Source organism: Rhinatrema bivittatum, chromosome 8, assembly GCF_901001135.1.
Source record: "Rhinatrema bivittatum chromosome 8, aRhiBiv1.1, whole genome shotgun sequence".
NCBI classification, from domain to species: domain Eukaryota; kingdom Metazoa; phylum Chordata; class Amphibia; order Gymnophiona; family Rhinatrematidae; genus Rhinatrema; species Rhinatrema bivittatum.
The window spans coordinates 244,704,991-244,730,160 of record NC_042622.1 but is presented as its reverse complement, the minus strand read 5'-3'; the positions used below and the strand labels follow the sequence as shown (position 1 = coordinate 244,730,160).

The 25,170-nt window shown below is 47.5% G+C and overlaps 1 protein-coding gene across 2 annotated transcripts in view; it reads right to left on the bottom strand.

Annotated features, from left to right (window-relative positions):
• Nucleotides 1–25,170, bottom strand: part of SSBP4 (single stranded DNA binding protein 4) — a 530,243-nt gene that overhangs the window by 5,491 nt on the left and 499,582 nt on the right. For both annotated transcript variants that reach the window (XM_029614396.1, XM_029614397.1), the window contains 2 exons: nt 23,726–23,754; nt 11,091–11,192 (listed from right to left, as the gene is read on the bottom strand). In XM_029614396.1, the coding sequence (XP_029470256.1) occupies nt 11,091–11,192; nt 23,726–23,754 (131 nt within the window). The remainder of the gene's footprint in view (nt 1–11,090; nt 11,193–23,725; nt 23,755–25,170) is intronic.

Below are 25,170 nucleotides of genomic sequence, written 5' to 3'. Positions count from 1 at the left end.
CCGGTGCGCTAGCGGCCCGCTGGTGCGCGGGGATTTACGCCTCCCGGAGGGAGGCGTAAATCCCCCGACAAAGGTAAGGATGGGGTTTAGACAGGGCCGGGCGGGTGGGTTAGGTAGGGGAAGGGAGGGGAAGGTGAGGGGAGGGCAAAAGAAAGTTCCCTCCGAGGCTGCTCCGATTTCGGAGCGGCCTCGGAGGGAACGGAGGTAGGCTGCGCGGCTCGGCGCGCGCCGGCTATACAGAATCCATAGCCTTGTGCGCGCCGATCCCGGATTTTAGCGGATATGCGCGGCTCCGCGCGTATCTACTAAAATCCAGCGTACTTTTGCTTGCGCCTGATGCGCCAGCAAAAGTAGGCCAAATCGCGCGGTTTGAAAATCTACCCCTCAGTGTGTGCATGCAGCTCCTTTGGGGCCAACCGACCTTCATAAAGATAAGCTAAAAAACTAGTTTCCTTTAACCATCATGCAATGGAGGCCTTGGATGCTTTGCTTCCTTTCCTTGCTTCACTGAACAAACAAATGATCTGAACATTGAAAACTGTTAGTGACTTTAAGGTACTATAACAGATTATAATGAACATCCAATAAGTGAAGCTCTCTTGCATGAGGTGTTTCCGATGACAAATTCGGAAACACAGGGAGTTCAACCGACTGGTTAATATGGAAAGAGGAAACGACCTTCAGCAAGAATGATGGCACCGTAAGTAAAGACACCCCATCATCCTTGATTCGCAAGAAAGGCTCTCTACATGACAAAGCCTGAAGCTCTGAAATATACCTGGCCAAACAGATCGCAACCAGATAGACAGACTTCAAGGTGAGATTCTTTAAAGATACCCTTAGTAAAGGCTGAAAAGGAGAACCACAAAGCACCTTCAGAACCAAATTAAGGCTCTAGGATGGACACATCCTACGAACCGGAGGACACAAATGCTTCGCCCCTTTCAGAAAACACATGACATCTGGATGTTGAGGCCAATGGCATTCCATGTAACTTCCCTTAAAAACATGCTAATGTTACTACCTGCACTTGGAGCAAATTGAGGCCAACAGCATTCCATGTAATTTCCTTCAAAAACATGTTAATGCTGCTACCTGCACTCGGAGTGAGTGCAGGTAGCAGCCAAAATGCTAGGATATGAGGAATATTGACCTGCAACGGTTCTAAACCTTCCTCCAAGCAACAGGACTCAAACACTCCCCACACTCAAATGTAAGCAAGCAAAGTGGACGGCCTCCTCGCCTGAAACACAGTAGCAATATCTGGCTCCAAGAATCCTTTCAACCATAGCCGCCTCCTCTCAAAATCCAAGCTTCGAGACAGAAGTGATCTACCCGATCCGAGAATATGGGCCCTTGCCACAGTAACCCCGGTAGGTGAGCCAACCTGATAGGACCGTCTATCGTGAGCTGAACGAGATCTGCAAACCATGGATGCAGCCAGTCTGGCACCACCAGAACCACCCTTCCTGGGTGTATTTCTATGTGTTGTAACACTTGACCGACAAGAGGCCATGGAGGGAACACATACAACAGAATTTCTGATGGCCATGCTTGAACCAGTGCGTCGATCCCTTCTATGCCGATCTCCCACTGGCAGCTGAAGAACGTGTCGCCTTGGCATTGCTTTTCAATTCCATCAGATCCAGCTGTGGACTGCCCCACCTGGACTGAATATGAGGGTCAAAGCCTCTGCAGACAACTTCCACTCCCCGGGATCCAACTGCTGCCTGCTGAGGTAATCCGCTTGCACATTGTCTACCCCAGCTACATGAGACACCACTCTGCCCAGGCAATCAGCACCTGCGTTTCCTGAGCCACCGTGTGACTTTTTGTCCCTCCCTGGTGATTGATATAGGCCACTGTCGTCGCATCATCCAAGAGTATTCTCACCGACCAACCACGCACCTGCTACAGGAAATGACATCACTCTGCATACCACCCTTGTTTCCAAACGATTGAAAGACTAGAACGCTTCCATTGGTGACCAAAGACTTTGGGCTGTCCGCCCTTGACAGACCGCTTCCCCCTCCCCAACCCTTGAGGCTGCCATTGGTCACCATTTACCCAATCTAGTCTCCAGTTCCACCCCTTTCTTCAAATTGTAGCGAGATAGCCACCACAAAAGACTGGACCTGGAGACTCCCTAAAGTGGCAAAGGGCGATGAACTCCTCCAACAGCGGATTCCATCAAGACAAAAACACCCTCTGGAAAGGACGCATGTGCACAAAAGCCCATGGCACAAGTTCCAGCATAGATGCCATAGAACCCAGGACCTGAAAATAATATCAGACACTGGGCATCACCAGTCGTAGTAGTTGAACCAAGTGTAGCTGCAGCTTCATCATCCTTTCTGAGGTAAGAAACACTCTGCCAAGCTGGGTATTGAACCTCACTCCCAGGAATTCCAATGACTGGGATGAACTAGGTGACTCTTTGCTAGATTTATTAACCAGCCCAGCGACTACAACAGCTCCATGACCTGCCGAATCGACTGACTGCACAGCACACCTCTGACTTCACCCGGATGTGCCAATCGTCCAGATAAAGGTGGACCAGAATCCCCTCCTTTTACAGAGCAGCTGCCACCACAACCATCACTTTCATGAATGTTAACGGAGCTCTCGCTAATCTGAAAGGGAGAGCTCAAAACTAGAAATGCTGCCTTAGCACCATGAACCGCAGAAACTTCAGATGCTCTGATCATATGGGAATGTGCAGATAAACCTCTGTAAATCCAACAACACGAGAAACTCTCCTTTGTGGACCGTGGTTATTACAGTCCTCAATGTCTCCATGTGGAACCCACAGAGCCGCATTGCCCTTCTGGAGATCCAGGATAGGATGAAAGGTGCCCTCCTTTTTGGGCACCACAAAGTAAACAGAGTATCTCCCTTGGCCGAGTTCTTCTGGCGGTACTGACACAATTGCTTCTAGTCTCTCAAGCCTCTGCAATGTATCCCAAATTGCCTCCTGTTTGACGTGGGATGTGCAATGAGACACTACAAAGGATTCCTTGAGCAGTGCAAAAATTCTAAAGCATAGCTGTCTCTTATAACCTCCAGGACCCACTGGTCAATGTTATATTGGACCACTCCTCGTAAAAGAGGGCTAATTTCCTTCCGACGGCCTCCTCAGAAGAGTGGACCAGCCTGATTTCATTGTGAAGGATTTGCTTCCTCCAGCCCCCTGACCAGAGCTATCCCAGGTTGTTTTCTGGCCGCCCTGAAAGGACTGCTGCCTTCCTGAGCTCTGCTTTCCTGCAAATGAAGCAACCTTGTTGGGATGAAATGCTTTCATATCCCTGAAGCGAGAACGTGCAGGGAAAGTCTTCTTGCTGCTCTTCTTATCCTCAGGCAATCTTTTCCCCTTTGACTCACCCAAATACTTCATCAGTTGCTACAGATCTTCCCTGAACAACAGTTTTCCTTTAAAAGGAAGATTACACAGCTGCGACTTAGATTTACCGTCTGCTGACCAATTATGCAATCACAGGAGCCTGCATGCAGCTACTGCTGAGACCATACTCCTGGCGGATGTCTGGACCAAATCATACAGTGCTTCTGCCACATAGGCCACTCCGGTTTCCAACCGGGCCACCTCTCTGGAATTGGCTGCCGGGTTGGAGCTCTTTCTCTTGTGTCTTCTGCACCCAATGTAGGCTACAACAGATTGCCGCTCTAAGACTTAGAGCTGAGACTTCAAACATCCTCTTCAAATGAATTTCCAGCTTTCGGTCCTGGGCATCTTTCAGCGCGACCCTCCCTGCCATTGGAATGGTCATCTTCTTGGTCACTGCCAATACCAAAGCATCCACCTTAGGTAATACCAACAGCTCCAAAGTATTGTCTGACAAAGGATATAACTTTGCCATTGCCCTGGCTACTTTGAGGCCTGCCTCTGGAGTATCCCACTCCCAGCTCACTAACTTTGGCAGTCCCCAAAGTCCATCCAGGACCAGATCCATGTCTTCATTATTCGATTCCACCTGGACAAATTTAATTCCCAGCTCTTCCAGAACCTGGGAAATAAGTGGTCTCAGTTCCTCCTTGCAGAACAGATGGACGCACCCTAGGGTCATCTCCTTCTGTGAATGGAACCTCATCTGGATTATCTGCATCCTTGCTCACATCCAGATCAACATCCACAGGTTCGTCCGCTGGATCAGCCCCCATATCATCCTGCAGGTCATCTGAACCTTCCGAAACCACAGAGCAGTCATCTCCCATAGGACGGTCCAGCCCCAAACGGCAGAGCAGGCCCCCCCAATCTTTCGGCCAAAGCCACTTTAGATCTCTTCAGGGTCTTCTGAGGTTTCAGGCCCTGGGGCCTCTTACCTCCTTCTCGTCGCTTGGCCAGATAGGCCTTATGCAAGAGCAAAACAAATTCTGTGGAGAAATCCTCAACATCACTACTCCCGTCACCTGACGAGGCCTGTTCCAACTCCCCTTCCTGCCCCTGATCCCCGAGCCCTGACTGAACCACTGGAGATAGCAGGGGAGGGGAATCTCTGGACACTCTGGGAGCTGGCTGCTTCGTCTGTACACCTCTTGCTAGTTGTGTCTTCAACCTCCCCAGGGGCCTCTCCGATGGACCCATGTGACTGGATGACTCTCCTGCCGTCGGATGCTCTCTTGAAGCTTCCCTCCCGTCCAGCAGAGCAATCTGAGCAAATTGCGGCAGAGTTTAGCTGCTTCCGCCTAACACCACAGGCCCGATATTCCTTCCCGTTCTCTGAGGCCAGCGCCATTAGTGCTGCATGAGAAGACAAGAAGGGGAATTAGTGGCACGAGACAACTCTCCCGAGCAGCCCTGGACCCCTGGAGTACCGAGAAAACTCATTGCTTCCTGCGTCCTTCTTCCCCCAACACCTGTCATCCCCTGACGGTCTGACATGACTGAGGAACTGACTTTCCCCTTTCTTTTTTTCAAAGAAACATAACAAAAGGGATACTTCCATGTGCTCCTGGCTGTAGGCTAGGGAAAGAAGGCTTCAGGCAGATGGAAAGAACCAGGACCTCTGGCTTTCAGTCCCCTGGGTGTGGCGAACTAAAGCAGCTCAGGGATCTCCAACCCACTGCCTGCCCGGATCGACCTGAGGAATGGCCCACGAAGATGCCTAACACCTCAGGGAGCACATGAAAATGATCTTCTTCTTCTCTTATCTCCTTTATGTATTTATTTTGTGAGACTGCAGGTTTGCACCTCTACCATCTGCTGGAGACAGAGAAATACTGAGAGAATGCAGATGGCACTCTTGTTTATGTAGCAGTGTCTTAAAAGTTTTTGTTCTCTGCCTCCTTCTGCTGGTAGAAATGTAAAACCCATGTCTGGACTGATCTGGGGTATGAATAGGCTTGTCCGTTTCTGCTGACTGCTATGTTATAACTACGAGTCTGAAAGTAATTGTTGGATTAATTAAGTAAAGAGACAGAAGTTCTCTGTGTCTCGGGGTGGTCAGCTCCGGTCCTCAGGAAAGACAAACAGGTCAGGGTTTTCAGATACCCACCAATTCTACTGCAGTGGTTCTCAACCTTTTTTCTATTGGGATACACCTGTCAGATAATACTTACAGGTGTGACACACTGAACACTTGACCATCACGGGGTTAAATGTAAACATATACTCTGCATCCACAGGAACCTGCACCCACAAACGCCCCCCCCCCCAATCCCCAACAATGGATGCAGAGAAGAATTAGGATATTACAAATACAACTCGTTGTATTAAAAAGATATTCTGATTCTGGTGCTATCTCAGTAACAGAAACACAAACTCTAACTACCAGGCGCATTGTAAAATACAAAAACTGAAAACCCCCCACTCAGCACATGTGTAGCAAACTTTCCATACCATTACAACACTAATTCCCAGAACTCAAACAGCAATAGCCCTTCCTATGACAGGGCAGCAGTGCAGCACCAATGCATGTCTTATTGAGAGAAAGCACAACAAAGAAGATTGATACAAATCCCTATCTACTAGTGAAATACCTCACCTCAGTCACACGTACAGATCCAACCTTCACCAAATACAGAATAAAAGATTACAAATGTGGAGACAAACTGGAATGAAAACCTCAAAAAGCCACTCTGCATGCAGTGCAAAACTGGAGAGCTAGAAACAGAAATACATAGCCTCCTACACTAGGTAAAGTACAAAGATAGAAGAAATGCACAATCCCAAAACTGACATATTATGGTCCTTGCATCCCGTCACTCCCCTTCCATGCTTCCATCATCCTTCACTTTTCCCAGTTACTCCCTTTCAATCATTCGCTCACACTCACATTTCTGCCCAGCATTCCTGACCCCCCACATCCTCTTCCCTGTGCTCCCTCTCCCCCCTGCTTGACTCTCCCTACCCTCTTCATCCCATCTGACCCCTTGTTTTCCACCCCTTCCTGTTCAGCAGCCCCCACACTCTCTCTCTCCCTTCCATCTCTAACTGCACAGCATCCCCAACGTCCTTTCCCCTCCTTCCACAGGGTGAAGAGATCAGCAGCAGCATCACTCCCAGACTCAGCAGGAGCTGGCAATGTCTCGCTCTGATCTGGGTGAAGGAGGAAACAAACTCCCATTGGGCCAGAAAGAAAAGAAGGAAGTGAGAGTGGCCTCCCAATGTAAGAGAAGTCAACCAACTCCTACCCGGGCTGATAAGGAGGCAGCCACCTGCTGGCCTTGCGACACACCTCCCAGGACCTCACACACACCAGTGTGTCCCCGACACACCTGTTCAGAACCACTGCTCTACTGTATGCACATATATCTCTGGATTCCCCCAAAACCAGACCTTTTTGTGGCTCCTGAGAAGCAGAGCTGGCTAACCCAGCTGTATGTCTTGGTCAAATGTCACCAGAATTGAGACAACCAGGGGAGCACTGCTTTCATCTGTTTGCAGCCTTTTTTTTCTGTGCAGATGATTATATGTGGGTGTAAACCTCTACTGGACATTTTGTCTTTTTAGGGGAAGCAGGGTGAATGAGAGCTGCTTTCAATAGGGCCTGGGTGTAAGATTTCCCCTCCCCAATAAACCTAAAATGGGGGAAAATCCTTCAGTGCATCTAAAGTAATACATAAGAAGCACCAAGGGTCCATCAAGCCCAGTATCCTGTTTCCAGCAGTGGCCAGTCCAGGTCACAAGTACCTAATAGGATCCCAGATAGTAGATGGATTCCATGCAGCTTATGCCCAGGAATAAGAAGTGGTATTCCCAGTATGGAGAAAATTGTAATGTTCAGACATGGAGGGATTTCCATCTTATTTTAATGAAACTCGATGCAGCTCATGGGGCTTTTTTAGATGGACTTTCAGGGTTATGTATTAGATCTTTTGTTTTTTATTATTCTTTATTGTTATTTTTGGTTTTGATAACTGCAGAAAGGTTGGAAGGAGGGGTGGGAGGGTTTGGGGTAATATTTGAAATGCGATTGCTGTCATGCGTGTGTCATTTCTTGGTTTTGCTTTATACTGTTTACTTTGGATGTGTCACTTTTATTTATTGAAAACAATAAAATTGCTAATTAAAAAAAAAAAAAGATGTGGTATTACCCAAGTCTACCTGGTTAATAATGATTAATGGAGTTTCCTCCAGGAACTTGTCCAAACCTTTATTAAACCCAGCTACACTAACTGCCATTACCACAGATCTGGAAATAAATTCCAGAGCTTAATTGCGCATTGAGTGAAAAAATGTGTTCTGTGATTTGTTTTAAATGAACTACTTAGTAACTTCATGGCGTGTCCCCTAGTCTTTTTATTTTCTGACAGAGTAAACAACTGATTTGCATTGACCTGCTCCACTCCACTCAAGATTTTATAGACATTTATCAGATCTCCCCTTAGCTATTTTTTCTCCAAGCTGAAGAGCCCTAACCTCTTTAGCCTTTCCTCATAGGAGAACTATTCCATCCCCTTTATCATTTTGGTTGCTCTTTTTTGTACCTTTTCTAGTTCTGCTATATCGGGGGTTTTTTTTAGATGCAGTAGCCAGAATTGCACACAATATTCATGATGACATCTCCATTCCCTTCCTAATAATTCCTAACATTCTGTTTGCTTTTCTGACTGCCACAGCACACTGAGCCGACAATTTCTTTGTCCACGCCACCGCCAAGACCCCTTTCCTGGGTGGCGACTCCTAATATGGAACCTCACATCATGTAACTAGAGTTTAGATTATTTTTTCCTGTGTGCATCAACTTCCACTTGTCCACATTAAATTTCATCTGCCATTTGGATTCCAAATCTCTCAATCTCATCAGGTCCTCTTACAATTTTTCACAATCCTCTTGTGATTTAACAACCTGAAATTATTTTGTGTTGTCTGCATATTTGATCACCTCACTCACTGCTCCCTTTTCCAGATCATTCATAAACATGTTAAAAAGAACCAATCCCAGGTATAGATCCCTGGGGCCCTCCACTATTTACCTTTCTCTATTAAGGAAACCAACCATTGAGTCTTATTCTTCCTTTCCTATTTTTTAACCTGTCCAAGGTCCCAAACCGGAGTTTGTCTCCTCTCCCACAAGGACAGAAGTGTCTTGCTAGGTCAAACCAAGGTTCATAGAGCCCGGTACTCTGTCTCTGACAGTGGCCGGTTCGAGTCACAGCTCATCAGATTCCCCATAGCCGATCTATTTATTATATCACACTCCCAGGGATACAATCCTCCTTTGAACTCCTTGACTTTAGTTGCCTTGACCTCTTCTTCTGGCAACAGATTTCATAGCTTGAGTGTGCATTGAGTGAACAAATACTTCTTACAATTCGGTTTTAAATTTGCTGGTTGCTAGTTTCATGGAGCATCCCCTAATTCTTCTGTTGTCTGTAAGGGTAATTTACCCATTCAACCCCACTCATGATTTTATTAATTTCAACCAGTCATCTCTTTTCAGACCTAAAAGCCCTAATCTGTTCAGCCTTTCTCCATAAGGGAACTTTTCCATACCCTTTATCATTTTTGTCGCCATATCTGCTATGTCTTTTTTTTTTGTAATTATCTGTTTATTGTAAAACCAATGTATGTCTTTTTTCACATGGGATGACCAGAACTGCACACAGTACTCAAGATGTGGTTGCACTATGGATCTAAACAGAGGCATTATGATATTCTCTGTTTTGTTCTTTATTCCTTCCAAATAATTCCTAACATTCTATTTGCCTTTCTGACTGCCGCCGCCACGCGTGGAGCCAAAGATTTCAAAGTATTGTCCACAAGGAATCCGAGGTCCTCTTCCTGGGTGTCGACTCCTAACACTGAACCCAGCATCATGCACCTGTAAGTTGGGATGTTTCCCTACGTACATTACTCTGCCCTTGTCCACATTAAATTGCATCTGCAATTTAAAAGCCCAATCTCCAAGCCTCACAAGGTCCTTCTACAGTTCCTCACAATCCACTGCTGTTTTTATGACTCGAAGCAATTTTGTGTCATCTGCAAATTTGGTCACCTCACTTGTCGTTCCTTTCTCCAGATCATTTATGAATATGCTAAATAGGACAGGTCCCAATACAGACCCCTGGGGCACTCCACTAATGCCCTTTCTCCATTCGGAAAACTACCCTCTGCTTCCTAACTTTTATCTATTTTAACAATCCACAATAGGCCATTACCTCCAATCCCATGATCTCCCAATTTCCTGAGAAGTCCCTTATATGGGCCTTTGTCAAATTCCTCCCTTTGCAAAAACCATGTTGATTCTCCCCCAATAAACCATGTCTATTTATATGGTTAATAATTTTGTTTTTAATAATAATTTTGACTATTTTGCCTGGCACTGATATCAGGCTCACCAGTCTATGGAGCCTTTTTAAAAAATTGGCATCATACTGTCCCTTTACTGTCACATGTCCCTTTACTGTCTTATTGTGGATTGGTCCCTTTACTGTCACATGTCAGTGAAAGGACCAATCACCTTCTGAAAGGTGATTGGTCCTTTCACTGACATGTGACAGTAAAGGGACCAATCCGCAATAAGTGAAGGAGTGAATAAATTAATATTAAGTGCCGGACACTTTAATATTGATTTTATACACTTCTTCTGGTGCTGGTAGTCAGGCTGGGAGAATCGACGCTGAATCAGCGTCCATTTTCCTAACTCCTGCATGTGCGCTGGTTAGGAAAACAGGACGCTGATAAATTCAGCATCCGATTTCTTAACCAGCGGATAGCCACCACAGCGGACCTCTTTCCGGCTTGTGCTATCAATGAGGTGCTAGGGGTGCGCAATCACCCCTAGTGCCTCCTCGACAACGCGACCCCTAATTTAAATATTGCATCGCGCCCCCAGGAGAGGTGCCTGGGGGCTCGTTATGAAAGCGGGCGCTGAATACACAGCGCCCGCTTTCAGCGCGAGCTTTTTGCATCTGCCCCTTGGAGAGCAGGCCCTAGTTGCATGAGCACTCCCTACTATTCCAAGGTGATTCTCATTTTCTGGGTGACCTTGCTCCTCCAAGGCAGCAGAAGGGCTGCCAGACTGGATTTGGGACTACTAGTATGTGCCTGAAGATCTCCTCCACATACCTCTCTCTCTCTCTCTCTCTCTGCCTCAGTTCCTTCAAGTCTGCTACTTGTTCTCTGAGAACCAGGGGATCTTTGCATCGAACAAACAAATATAATCTCTTACCAACTGGTGGCACTCAGTGCACAAGACCTGAAGTCCCCCGACGTCTGCTTTCTAATATTATTCAGTTGTTAATTAATTAAAGTTGCTAAGGGAGTAGGACATATACTTTAATGTAAAGTCCTTTAAATTTATGTTAGTTTGCAATGACCTGCAAGGGGGCAACAGTTAAGGGCTGGAAGAAGCCTCTGTTTTATCTAAATCCCTGACTTACTTTTGTGAAAAATATCCCAATTCAGAGCACAAACGGGCCAATAGTCTATAAATCAAAGAATGCACTTGGGGTGGTGTGAGTCGGGATAGGCAGAAGGGGGAAAAAAAGACACTGAAAATTAATCTGGCTTTCTTTTTTAAATCAAACACACACTGCAGATCTTTCCCAGAAGGTCTGCACAGTTTTTTTTCCCCTGGGGTGCACGCAGGAGAAAGATGCAGACAACGTTAAAAAGAAGACACTCTTACGCTTTCGCTTTGGAAAGGGTTTAAGAAACTTCCACCCATCTCGCTGTCATCTCGAGGAGTTCCTGGGGGGTTATTCATTCCCGCCATGTTATTTGGAGAGTTCTAAGCAGAAAAACAGAAAGAAAATTCTGGTATAATTCTGGTACTGTAGTAGAAAAAAACCCAAGAAACAGCTATTACAAAATAAGGTCAAATAACTCCATTCTTGTTTCATTTAATTTCCAGGAAGAGACAAACTACAGATGCACTGGGCAGAGGAGGGGTAAAACCAGGACTGGCTGAGCTTAGTCCTTAATAACCTGGAGTCACCTGATCATCCTGCTTCTAGGGTCTAAAGCGGACTTATCCAGGGAGCCAGACCCAAACCTTAGTATGATACATGTTTACATAAACTCCCGACGCTCTTCTGAAAGAGAATTTCCCTGGAAAGGATGGTAGTACGCCAGTCCTCTGCTGTGTGGCCAGTGGAAAGCCTGGGATCAATCCTCAGTAATTAACAGTTTGCAGTTCTGATGAGCTAAATCTATAACCTCTTATTAACTCTCCAGAGGCTTTGCTCTTTTAAAATAGCATGTGACAAAAACTCCTGTACCCATTGCATCAATTAAAAAATAAATGACATTTTAGGAGTGTTTTTTTTTTTAATTCTCCAAAAGCATTTCGACACACTTCCTCACTTCACAATCGGGACGCTCATTGCACCACGCATACAAAAGTTACTCAGTTGGCTCTAGACATGTTTGTGATGTCACTTGCAATATCGTGGCTGGCATGGGCCAGAGTTATTTTTTTATTTTAGACTAGGGGCTGTGCCCCTGCTGGCCTCACTCACCAGCCCTGCCAGCGGGCTTTCTGCCTAGGTGGAAAATGCAAGCTGGGTAGGGCAAGTGACCTTAATGAAAGGAAGGGGGAGAGCTATAGCTCCAACCCACCCTGCCCTTTTTTCTCCCTTGACTGATTCACTGGGCAACAAATTTTCACAAAAGTCATGTTACTGAAATGAAATTAGTCAATTCTTATACATTTCCATGTGCTAAACACGAATGTGACTGTGAAAATGCAAAATTGGCTCTAGTTTTTTTGTAATATGCAATAATATAATTACATCTTGAATTGTATGCCAATAGTAGGAGACCTACGGTTAATACCATTTGAAAAATGAAGTCATAGACTACGTCTTAGATTTCTTTGCTTGTCTCTTGTACACCTGTTCGGGAGCATCTCTGCAGAGTGTCCAGCAGTAGTCAGCCAGCATGAATATTTCAAATGCTCACCCTTTCTGACTGGGCTTCATATAGTACACTGCTGACGTCAGCTTACTCAGCAGTAGCATGGCAGTAGAACTGCAGTGCATCAGAAAATGATGTAATAAACTCTGGATGATGTGTGCATGATGGTATTATGCAATAAGATGCAATATTACATCATTCTAGGCTTATTTACAGTCCTACTGGATAAATTTACATGACTAAACATAGAAAGTGAGCTATATTAAATATCTTCAAAACGAGAGCCAATAAAAACTTTTCATGGTCATATTCGTGTTCAGCACATCAAGATACTACAGAGTAGGACCTTTTTAGGTCAGTAACACTTTCATTGTTGCCCAGTATTGTGTGGATGTTAAGGAGCCCACGTAAAAGTGAAAGTAATAATTGTCTGGCAATGTCAAAAAGTGAGTTTTATGTCAATCAGCTGGATATATACATCCTCGGTATCTTGTACTTGTGCTGTTGGGGATGGAGGAATGGGGTTTGTGCGTGTTCGCGTGTTCATTGGGGGAGGGTGTAGGTCAGAAGGCTTGCAGAGCGCGTGTTGAGGTGAGGGGCTGCAGGTGGGGATGGGTTATGTGATGGTGTAGGTGGTATGTGTTGATGGGTTGGGTGGGAGTGCAAGTGGGGTTTGGTGCATGGGGGAGAGTAGGGGGTGGAAGTGTCTTGGGGGGGAGGTAAGGGCACTCTTCTCCGCCCTCCTTACTTCCCACCCCCACTGCCCCCTGCTTTCTCATTCTCCCACTTCTCACCCCTCCAGCCCCCTCCCCTTTCACTCTCCCATTGCTCCCATCCCTCCCCCTTTGACTTTCATTTTCTCTCCCTCCGTACTCCCTTCCACTACTTCCCACTTCACCCTCCTCGATAAACTTTGGTCCTCCCCTTTCCTAGTCCCCTCCCATCTTGGGCTCCAACATCCTTTGCAGCTGGTGAGGCCTGTGACTGCTGTGCTGTGCTGGTGAGGCCAGAAAACTCCACCAGCTCTTCTTCTGCTGGTGAATCTTTGTTTGCTAATGTTTTATTTTGCTGGTGGGGCCGGGAAACTTGCTTCCTGTGGGGCTACTCCATTTTCAGGGGTGGAGCCCGGGTGAACCCTGGTAGCCTCTCCCTTGCCTGCACTGTCATTGTTCTCACTGGCCCTGCGATTTGAAAATCAGGGCTCCTCCCTTGTGGCCTGCAGTCCCTCCCTCTGCTCCAGGTGAAGTCACTGCATCGTGCATGCACAGATGCGACGCACATGAAAATTGGTTCTTACCTGCTAATTTTCGTTCCTGTAATACCACAGATCAGTCCAGACCAGTGGGTTGTGCATTCCTACCAGCAGATGGAGTCAGAGAACAATTAGAACTTTGGGCACTGCTACATAACGCGAGTGCCACCTGCAGTCATTCAGTATTGACCTATACCCAAACCCATGCTAACAGAACTACATAATGAAGGGTAGCACCCAACCAAATTTCCGGCAAAAACCAGACCGAACAACTGCTAAAAACTGCTCCATGAATCATGTCTGCAAAAAAGGAGCTTCAACAATAAAAAACTTAAGCAGGTTCTGACCAAGACAGTCTTTCAGTATCTGAAGAAAGGGGTGGGCCTCTGGACTGATCTGTGGTATTACAGGAACAAAAATTAGCAGGTAAGAACCAATTTTCATTTCCTGAACATACCCAGATCAGTCCAGAAAAGTGGGATGTACCCAAGCCACCCTACACTGGGTGGGAACCCGAAAGATCCACACACAGAACACTCTCACCAAAGGACGATTTATCAGAAGCCTTAACGTCCAGTCGGTAATGCTTAGTGAAAGTGTGTAAAGAGGACCACACAGCCACCCTACAGGTCTCCTGAGGCGACAGTAATTGACACTCTGCCCAGGACATAGCCTGGACTCTGGTGGAATGAGCTCTGAGACCCAAAGGAACTTGACGACCTCGGGCAATGTATGCCGAAGCAATGGTTTCCTTAATCCAATGCGATATAGTTGGTTTAGATGCTTTGTCACCCTGCTTAGGGCCCCCGAAGAGGATGAATAAGTGATCAGAACGTCGGAAGGCATTAGTAACCTCCAGGTAACGTAAAAGAACTCGGCGCACGTCCAAAAGATGAAGGACTCCCGAGACCACTGCGGAAAACCTGGAAGTTCGACCGTCTGGATGACGTGAAAGGCCGAAACAATCTTCGGGACAAAGGACGGGACTGTACGAAGCGATACCCTAACATCGTAAATTCGAAGAAAAGGATCCAGACATGACAGTGCCTGTAATTCCAAAATGCGATGAGCCGAACAAATGGCCACCAAAAACACCGTTTTTAGGGTCAAATCCTTCAGAGAAGCTCTGCGGATAGGCTCAAAAGGGGTCCACATAGCACACAAAGTACCAGGTTCAAACTCCAATCCGAACAAACAGAACGGACGGGAGGACGCAATGTTTAACCCCTTTGAGAAATCGGGAGATATCTGGGTGAAGTGCAAGCGAACGGCCATTAACTCTGCCCCGTAAAGCACCCAAAGCTGCTACCTGTACCCTAAGGGAATTGAACGCTAATCCCTTAGCGAGCCCCTGTTGCAGAAAGTCCAGCACCCAAGAGACATCCACAGACAACGGATCGCATGCCCGCTCATGACACCATGACTCAAAAAGCTTCCAGAATGTAACATAAGAAGTGGCCGGGCGTCGAGCCTGAAGAAGGGTGGCAATGACCTGCTCAGAATAACCCTTCAAGCATAAAAGTCGCCTCTCAAAAGCCAAGCCTCAAGAGAGAAGTGATCCTCCCCATCCGAAAATATGGGTCCCTGCCGAAGAAGATGCAGCACATGAGCGAGCTGCAATGGACCTTCTACAGTGATGCGAACCAAATCCGCGAACCATGGGCGTCGTGGCCACTCCGGTGCTACCAGTACCACCCTGCCAGGATGGAGTTCTATTTGACGGAGAAGATGCCCAGTGAGGGGCCACGGCGGGAAGGCATAAAGCAGAATCCCCGTGGGCCACGGGCACACCAGAGCGTTGAGACCCACCGAGCCCTGCTCCCGCTGGCGGCTGAAGAATCGGACTATCTTCGCATTCGCCTGAGTTGCCATCAGATCTAGTTGTGGCACGCCCCATCTGGCGCAAATTAGGTTCCACGCTTTGGAGGACAGTTCCCACTCTCCTGGATCGAGTTGCTGTCTGCTGAGAAAGTCCGCCTGCACGTTCTCCACTCCGGCGACATTAGAAGTGGCAATTCCCTTGAGATGTCGCTTTGCCCCGGCAAACAGGAGTTGAGCCTCGAGAGCTACTGCGGGACTTCTTGTCTCTCCTTGACGGTTGATGTAAGCCACCGTCGTCGCATTGTCAGAGAACACTCGAACCATTTTGCCCTGAATCCAGGATCGGAATGCTTGTAGGGCAAGTCGAACAGCTCTTGTCTCGAGACAATTGATAGATCAAGATCCCTCCATCAGCGACCATAACCCTTGAGCTGATCTGTCTGCATACACCGTGCCCCAACCAGAAAGACTGGCATCTGAGGATATTATTAGCCAATGCGGAGGGTCCGAGTCCACCCCCTGCTCCAGATTGTTGCGCGATAGCCACAAAGACAGACTGGCTCTGGATTCTGGCAGAAGAGGCATTGGCACGTGGAACTGTTCCGACACAGGACTCCATCGTGACAAAAGCGCACGCTGTAACGGTCGTAAGTGAGCGAACGCCCATGGCACTAAGTCTAAGGTGGAAGCCATGGATCCCAGAACTTATAGGTGATGCCAGACGGTGGGATTCTTCTCCGAAGCAGGGCTTGGGACCTGGCTTTGCAACTTTGTTACTCAGTCCACTGCCAGAAACACCTTGCCATGCAATGTATCGAACTGTGCTCCCAAGTAAATCAGATCTTGGGTGGGTTGCAAATGACTCTTCTGAACACTGGCGACCCACCCAAGCGCTTGCAAGATGAGCATCACCATACGAACAGACCTCTAGCAGTCCTCCCGAGACTTCGTGCGAATCAACCAATCGTCCAGGTAAGGATGGACTAAAACCCCTTCCTTGCAAAGGAAGGCAGCTACCACCACCATCACCTTGGTGAAAGTTCGAGGAGCTGTGGCAAGGCCAAGTGGAAGGGCCCGAAACTGGTAGTGCTGTCCCAAGACCTTGAAGTGCAGAAACCTCTGATGGCTCAACCAGATTGGTATGTGTAGATACACCTCCGAGAGGTCCAGGGTTGCCAGAAACTCTCCTTTTCGGACCGCAGCCATTACCGTCCTCAGGGTCTCCATTTGAAAACGAGGGATCCGAAAACAACGGTTTACCTTCTGCAGATCGAGAATGGGGCGAAAGGTGTCCTCCTTTTTGGGAACCACATAGTAAACCGAGTACCGGCCACGGCCCTGATGAGCCTCCGGAACAGGGACAATAGCCTTGAGCTCGAGAAGGCGCTGCAGAGTGGCCTGCACTGTCTCTCGCTTGCTGTGGGATGCCACGTGGAACTCCACAAATACATCCCGAACCGGTTGCGAGAACTCTAGAGCATAGCCGTCTCTGATCACTTCCAGGACCCAGTGATCCGAAGTGATTCTTGCCCATTCCGTGTAAAAGTTGGATAATCTGCCTCCGACAGCTTCTACGACGGAATGGGTGCCTGTGGCTTCAGTGGGAGGATTTACTGTTTCCAGCACTGAGGGTTCCAGAGTCTCTGCCGGAGCGGTGACCACTGTGAAAGGACTGCTGGCGTCCCGGAGTCTGTTTGGAAGTAGAAGGTGTGGAATACCTGGCAATTTGATACCGACGAGAGTCCCGAAAACTAGCCCGAGGTGGAAAAACCTTCTTGGAAGATCTCCTATCTTCCGGCAACGTATTGCCCATGGACTCTCCGAGTAGCTTTACCAGCTTATCAAGGTCATCCCCGAACAGAAGCTTGCCTTTAAAGGGGAGGTTACAAAGCTGAGACTTTGAGGAAAATCCGCTGGCCAATTCTGCAGCCACAGAAGACGACGCGCCGCCACCACTGATACCATACTCCGAGCTGACGTCCGCATGAGGTCATACAGCGCATCCACCACATAAGCCATGCCCACCTCTAAATAAGCAGCCTGAAGCGCTCCACTGCCGCCGGAAGCGGAGGAGGAGGTGGAATCTTGAACCTAACACAGACACGCCCTATACATAAGGCTAGCACAAACTGCCACCTGAAGACTTAAGGCAGTTACTTCAAAAACTCGCTTTAGCTGGATCTCAAGCTTGCGGTCTTGCATGTCTTTTAGTGCCGCGGCCCCAGCTACTGGGATAGTGGTCTTTTTAGTGACCGCCGAAACTGCCACATCTACCTTTGGAATCTTCAGAAGATCCAAAACAACCGAGGACATGGGGTAAAGTTTTGCCTTAGCCCTGCCCACCTTCAGTCCCGCATCAGGAGTATTTCATTCCCGGGAGACTAGTTTGCGGACCTTTTTAGGGAGTGGAAAGGAAGTTGTTGGACTTTGGATACCATCGAGGACAGGATTAACTCCCTCATTGTCGGCCTCCTCCTGAGAAACTTTAAGCCCCAGGACGTCCAAGACCTGTGGAATGAGAGGATGGAGCTCTTCATGCTTGAAAAGGCGGACCACGCTGGGATCATCACCCTCCGCTGGAGGGAGGTCCTCACCATCAAGATCATCAGGGTCCACGTCCCCCGGATCCGGAGTCAGATCCGGGTCTACTCCTGGACCCGTCCCAAAGTCTGCTGCAGCGTCTGTACCCGCTCCCGGGTCCTGTGGCATTCGGGAGGAATCTCCTGTCTGGGGAGAGGGATCCCCCGGATGCTGCTGCAGATCCGAGCCGTGACCTTCTTCGCCGGAGGCACTGACAGGGTTCCCCATATGTCTGAGTCTCTTCGGCACCACCTGCCTCCTAGCCAGGAAGGCTTGGTGCATAAGTAAAATAAATTCCAGGGAAAACTCCTCCGGGTCTCCTGTTTCATCAGGAGAATCACGTGGGGTGGCACCATCCGCAATATCATCCCCCACAGGGGCCAAAACGGGTAGGGAATCCTCCTCAAGTGAGCCGCGGAGCAACGCCCCCCCCCCCCCGTGGGGGGGGGGGTTCGGTTGGCCCCAACGAGCCCTCCATGCTGGAGGAGCAAGTCACGCAAAGGGCAGCCGAGTCCAGTGCCTGCCCGCACACACCACAAGCACGGCAGGCCAGTGATTTTGTACAAGGGCCCATTAATTCGGCCGCGTAGCCACGCGGTCTGCCTGAGGGGAGAAAAAACAGTTGTCGTCAAAAAACGCGTGCTCCGACGACCTGGGAGGCCAAAAGAAAAACAAAACAGTCCCCAGCACAGTAGTGCTGAAACGCGGCGAAAAAACGGCGAAATGCGCTGAAAAATTCACAGCCCAACTCACCCTCTTCCTCTAGAAATCACCGGAGCCCTGGGCTAAGAGGGAACACCCTGCTACTTTTTTGAAACGGCTGCTATCTACAGCCTCTCTCTGCATCGATACCTTACCTCAGAAAAGATGTCCGCCGGCTCAGCTCCCCCTTTTTTTTTTTTAAACTTTATGAAACAGCAAGAAAGGCAGGTATAGCAGCTTTGGTGTGAAGTAACCAGGAGCCCCTGGCCTTCCACTCCCAAGAACTTGCAGACGAAACACAGACAGGGGTGTCCAACCCCTTGGACACCCGGCTTCCAGTGAGGGGTGGCCCACGAAGGTGCCTAACACCTCAGGAAGCGCAGCTGAGATAGAGGAAAAAGAAATTCCTAAAAAAAATACTAACTAAGTAACTAAAAATCAAATAAAACTAGTCAGACTGCAGGAGGGCATCTCTACCACGTGCTGGAGTCAGAGAAATACTGAGGGACTGCAGGTGGCACTCTCGTTATGTAGCAGTGCCCAAAGTTCTAATTGTTCTCTGACTCCACAACCCACTTTTCTGGACTGATCTGGGTATGTTCAGGAATGATGATTACCCGAAGCCCTACTGATCTTCTAACACAGAAAGATATCACCTTTTGTGTAGGCCTGGATTTGTCAAGAGGCACACTAGGCCTGGGCCTAGGGCAGCAGAAATCCTGGGGCAGCAGGGTGGCTGAAGATTTGCTACCTCCCTGCTGTGCTGAACCTCAATGAGCAGAGAACAGCCCTCTGTGTCCTGATCCAGCCCCTCTCCTCCAGGCAGCAAGCAGGGAATAGGAGAGCCTGTAGTATAAAGAGCAACAGGGGACCATTCTGAGGAGATTAGAAGGGGCTGGATCAGGATCATTGGAGGATGGGAAGAAAGGCTGGAGGATGAGAGGAGGATCATCTGGTGGGCATAAGTCTGTGTGTGAGAGAAGGGAACAAGGGAAGGGAGCAGTGTTTGTGTGTGTGAGACTGGATGTGTGTGTGTGTGAGTCTGCGAGAATGGATGTGTGAGTGTGAGACTGGATGTGTGAGTGAGTGTGTGTGTGATATTGAGTGGGATGTTAGAGAGGGGATACAAGGAGGAGAAAGAGCAAAGCATGTTAGGGATACCTCCCTCCTCTCCCCACCCCCAATGCAATTCAAGTCCTCCCTCCCTGGATCTTGGATTCTCTCCCCCAGATCCTGGAACCTCTTTTCCTTCCTTCCTACCTCTCCCTTCTCCCCAGATCCTGGAACCTCTTTTCCTTCCTTCCTACCTCTCCCTTCTCCCCAGATCCTGGAACCTCTTTTCCTTCCTTCCTACCTCTCCCTTCTCCCCAGATCCTGGAACCTCTTTTCCTTCCTTCCTACCTCTCCCTTCTCCCCAGATCCTGGGACCCTCACCTCAGGCCTTCCGCATCCCAGATTTCTAATCTTCCCCACCTCCCATCCTCTCCATCCCTAGTCCTCTATCCTTCTCACTCTCTTCCCCCCATCCCTGATCCTCCGCCCTTCCTCTCCCCATTCCTGAGGTCTCCTCCCTGTTCTGATACTTGAGATCACTTTTCATGACCCAATAAAAATAAAATAAATTGTACTAAGAATTAGAGTGAAAGACTTTTTACAATTTAATGTAAAAGATGGAAATATTTGCCAATTAGCTTCAGAATTTTTAAATTTTTGCCACAGGATCTACCCCTGAGCTGCCACAGAAAATGATGGGACTGTGCGCCTTAGACCTTCTGCTGCCTGTTGTCCAGCTTCAGGAAAAAGAGAAGTGGGGTGCGACAGGGGGCAACAGCACCTAGGGGCGCTAAAACCCTAAATCCATTGCTTTGGTGGCACTTCAAAGCGGATTACATTCAGGTACATCAAGTATTTCCCTGTCCCCAGAGGGCTGGCAATCTTACAGGTGAATCTTCAAAGGAGTTACATATGTAAATGTAACATATTATCCTAACAATTTTCAAAAGCCATTTACCCATGTTAAGTGCACTAGCATGAGTAAAACCTATGGACGATTAGTTCAGTGGCATCTATTGTAGCAATTTTCAAAAGCCTACTAACACGGATAAAGTGCACTTACGCATGTAAACCCAGTTTTGAGTGTGTAAATGCTTTTGAAAATCAGTGTGCACCTGAGGCAATGGCGGGTGAGGTGACTTGCCCAAGGTCACAAGGAACATCAGTGAGAGGAGCAGGATTTGAACCCTGGCTGAGCTGTGGTACGCATTAGGCGATTCTGTTCCAAAGCATGGCCGCTTCTACAGCCACAGGGAGCCTGCTTACAAGAATGTACAAGCTGCAGAACAGTATATACTGTGCAAAGTAAAGCCTTTCAAAGGGGCAGAAAGTCCTGCCTTGGGAGAACACCCCCTGTCCTGTGTTTGTGCTAACTTGCAGGCCAATTCAGTAAAAGTCGCGGGAGAGCTGGCGAGCGTCTGCTCTCCCGGCGCGCGCACAGGCCACTCTCCTCTGCGCGCGATTAAGTATTTAAATGAGGGTCAGCGGTAAAAAGAGACGCTGGGGACACTAGCGCGTCCCTAGCGCCTTTTTATTGACAGGAGCGGCGGCTGTCAGCGAGTTTGACAGCCGACGCTCAATTTTGCCGGCGTCGGTTCTCAAACCCGCTGACAGCCATGGGTTCGGAAACCGGACGCCGGCAAAATTGAGCGTCCGGTTTTCAACCCGCGAGCCGATTTTAAATTATTATTATTTTTTTAAAATTATTTTTAACTTTTGGGACCTCTGACTTAATATCGCCATGATATTAAGTCAGAGGATGTACAGAAAAGCAGTTTTACTACTTTTCTGTACGCTTTCCCGGTGCTGAGAGAAATTAACGCCTACCTTTGGGTAGGCGCTAATTTCTGAAAGTAAAATGTGCACAAACATAAGTCCTTGGCTTGATTTCAATCCTATCTCCAACATGGAAACAGAGAAAATGCTGAAAAAAATAAACCCTGCGCATCATGACATGGACACCATCCCAACCCTAGCGTTAAAGGAAATCGCTCATCCCATAGCCCCAACAATAGCAGCAATCATCAACAAATCTCTTATGGAGGGCGAGCTTCCTACCAAACTAAAAATCGCTACAATCACGCCACTACTAAAGAAAAAAAACTTTAACCCAGAAGATTTAAACAATTACCGCCCAATTTCAAACCTACCCCTCTTTGCTAAATTGACAGAGAAAGCGGTTCTGAAACAACTAAACGAACATCTTGACGACAACAAAATACTATTTCCCACACAACACAGTTTTAGGAAAAACCTCAATACAGAAACCCTTCTACTCAATCTTTCTGACACCTTACTAAGAGGCTTCGATAACAAACTAGATCACCTTCTGATCCTCCTCGATCTGTCAGCAGCCTTTGACACAGTGGACCACAAAAGGCTTATTTCTAGTCTGGAATCCATCGGGCTCGCTGGAAAAACCCTTAACTGGTTTACCTCTTTCCTCAAAAACAGGTTTTTCAAAGTCTCCTACAACAGCATTTCATCTGAGGCCATCCCTCTGGAAACAGGAGTTCCTCAAGGATCGGCTTTATCGCCCATTCTCTTTAATATCTACCTTCTACCTTTATGCCAACTCCTATCAAGCCTTAACATCATTTTCTACATGTATGCTGATGACATACAACTTCTCATCCCTATAACTTCATCCTTAGAAGACGCAATGTCAAAAGCAGCCTCACACCTTGATGCAATACGAAAGCTACTAAACAACCTAAAATTATGCTTAAATATGAGCAAAACAGAATGTATTCTAATTACAAGAAAAAACTCAAGAAAAAACTTTGGTACAACATCCACTCCACCCTTCCAATTTGACAACATTCGAATTCAACTTAAAGACAACGTTAAAGACCTTGGTATTTGGCTAGATAATGAGCTAAATTACAAAAAACACATCACAACAAGAACAAGAGAAGGCTTCCACAAAATTCAAATACTCAAACACCTAAAACCGCTGCTCCACCCCCAGGATTTCAGAACCGTTCTTCAAGCCCTCATCTTCTCCAGTTTGAACTACTGCAACTCCCTTCTAATAGGCCTTCCTAAATCAACCTTAAGACCACTGCAGTTACTCCAAAATGCAGCTGCCAGAATTCTGACTGGTAAAAGAAAATCCGACCACATATCCCCAGTACTCTACAACTTACAATGGCTACCGATTGAAAAAAGAATAGAGTACAAAATCCTCACAATCCTACACAAGACAATTCATAAAGCAGACTACACTGCTCACCCAATGACAGCAGAGCATAAATCTTTGATCACATCTACTGCGCGATCCATTTTATGCTAGCAATCCCCCTTCTACGACGACCGCCCCGACTCACAGAAACCTTTCTCGTTTTTGTTACGGTATCAACCGTCCCCCTACAAGATTTGTTTACAGTCATTTATCTAATGTATATTGTATTCATTGACTATTATTAAGTTATTGTTCTGATTCAATTTCTATTATACTGTTATGGATTTAAATGTAACTGGTTTGTTATAATGTAAACCGGAGTGAAGGCAATGTCTGCTATACCTCGGTATATAAACGAATGCTAAATAAATAATAGGGCCATCAATATGCATTTGCATGTTGCGGGCGCTATTAGTTTCGGGGGGGGGGGGGGGGTGGGCGTGCATTTTTGACCCCTTTACTTTGCACAGTATATACTGTTCTGCAGCTTGTACATTCTTGTAAGCAGGCTCCTTGTGGCTGCGGAAGCGGCCATGCTTTGGAACAGAATCACCTAATGCGTACCACAGCTCAGCCAGAGTTCAAATCCTGCTCCTCCCACTGATGTTCCTTGTGACCTTGTACTGTATCGGCCCGTTGGTGTGGATTCTCTGTTCCCTACCTCCACCACCCCTGCATGAGTCAGACTATTAAAGCACCGTATTTACTAGCACGGCATCTGCATTCACATCTATGCAAAGCACATTGATATTTCAGAAAAAGAACCTAACAAAGAATTATGGTTTGGTTTGGGGGTTGTTTTTTTTTTTTTTACCTTTGGCAGTCCATCCATGTCTCCAGAGCCTAGAAAGAAAAGGTAAACATTAGCCTCACGACAAAGGTTTCCAGTGATCCGCCTCGTCTCCCCTTCTAAGCGCTCAGATTTCACACTGAAATTTCAACACACTGCCTGACACCCACAGATAAATGAAAGCTGACATGGGTCAGCACAATTATCTGGGAGCCAGAGATGGGGGGGGGGGGGGGCACTCAAACCAGAATCTGGGTCTGCAGCAGCAGCGAAAGGTGCAAAGGTGCCTGGGATAGCTCAGGGGCTGGCATTGGGGGTCCCTGAATAGCTCAGCAACCAGCAGTGAAGGGGCTTCAGCTGGGAGAGCACCCAGGGCCCAGAAGGAAAAGGGCTGAGGCTGGGGATCTCTGATTCAGCTCAGAAACTAGCAGCAAGGAGAATGAGATTTGGGGGGAGGGCCTGAAATGTTGAGGTTCAGGGACCAGCGACGGGCTGCAGAAAAAAAAAATAGGGACTTGCAGCAAAGGGACTCAGAGAGGGGGATCTCAGAGAGCCCAGCCGACAACAGAACGATGCTGCGGTTTCCAGTCTGAATAAATTAAACATCACCTGATCCCAGGGGATGCACTTGTCCTCCCCAAGTTCTCAACATGGCCTTTTCCATGCTCCTCTCTCTCCATCTGAAGCTGTCACCAAACCCCTTTACTTTCCACCCCAGAGCTGCCTGCATGCAGCTTTTCAGTGACAGGATAGGGAAATATATTTTGGATCCTGTCAACCCAGAAGATGCACCTGTCTGATGTGCAGGTACCTAATTCTATTCAACAGCCACCAGAGGGCGCTCTTTAGCTACAAAACATGTTTTCTGCTTCTTGATATTATCATTTGAATATTAATTCTAGGATTAGTGCTGCATGAGGAATAGAATGAGCCAGTCCTGGGCTTATCCCCACTTTGGCTTTTCTTAAGAAACTCAGTACTACAATTCCCTTCAGGCCCTAAGGGTAGGAGAAACCAGGACCGGATCGCCTTATCCCTTTTCAGATGAAACTGCTGGCAGCCCTAGCACATTTTTTTTATTTATAAATTACTGAATAGCAGCATTCTGAAGTAAAATGTTATCCTTCCATAAATCCTCACTCCACAAGGCCTCCTCACTCCATGGCATCCCGGCTCTCACGAGGAAGCCATCATACTGCACTACTGAATGCGCAGGAGTGCTGGACTTGGTCATTCTCCTTTACTGCATGCTGGGATCTTGCATTATCACCTGCAGCTTCCTGTTTATTTAGGTTGAATTGGATAGTGCTTGACTTTTAATTTTCCCCCCAAACTCCACAGAAGTGGGATCTGATGTAAAATCTCTCAACTTGCACAGCTAAAATCTACTCAAAACCATCATGAGAAGGTGAACTGCCCCCACAATCAGTCTCCCTGAGCACAAGGATCAGAGAAAACCTGGAACCATT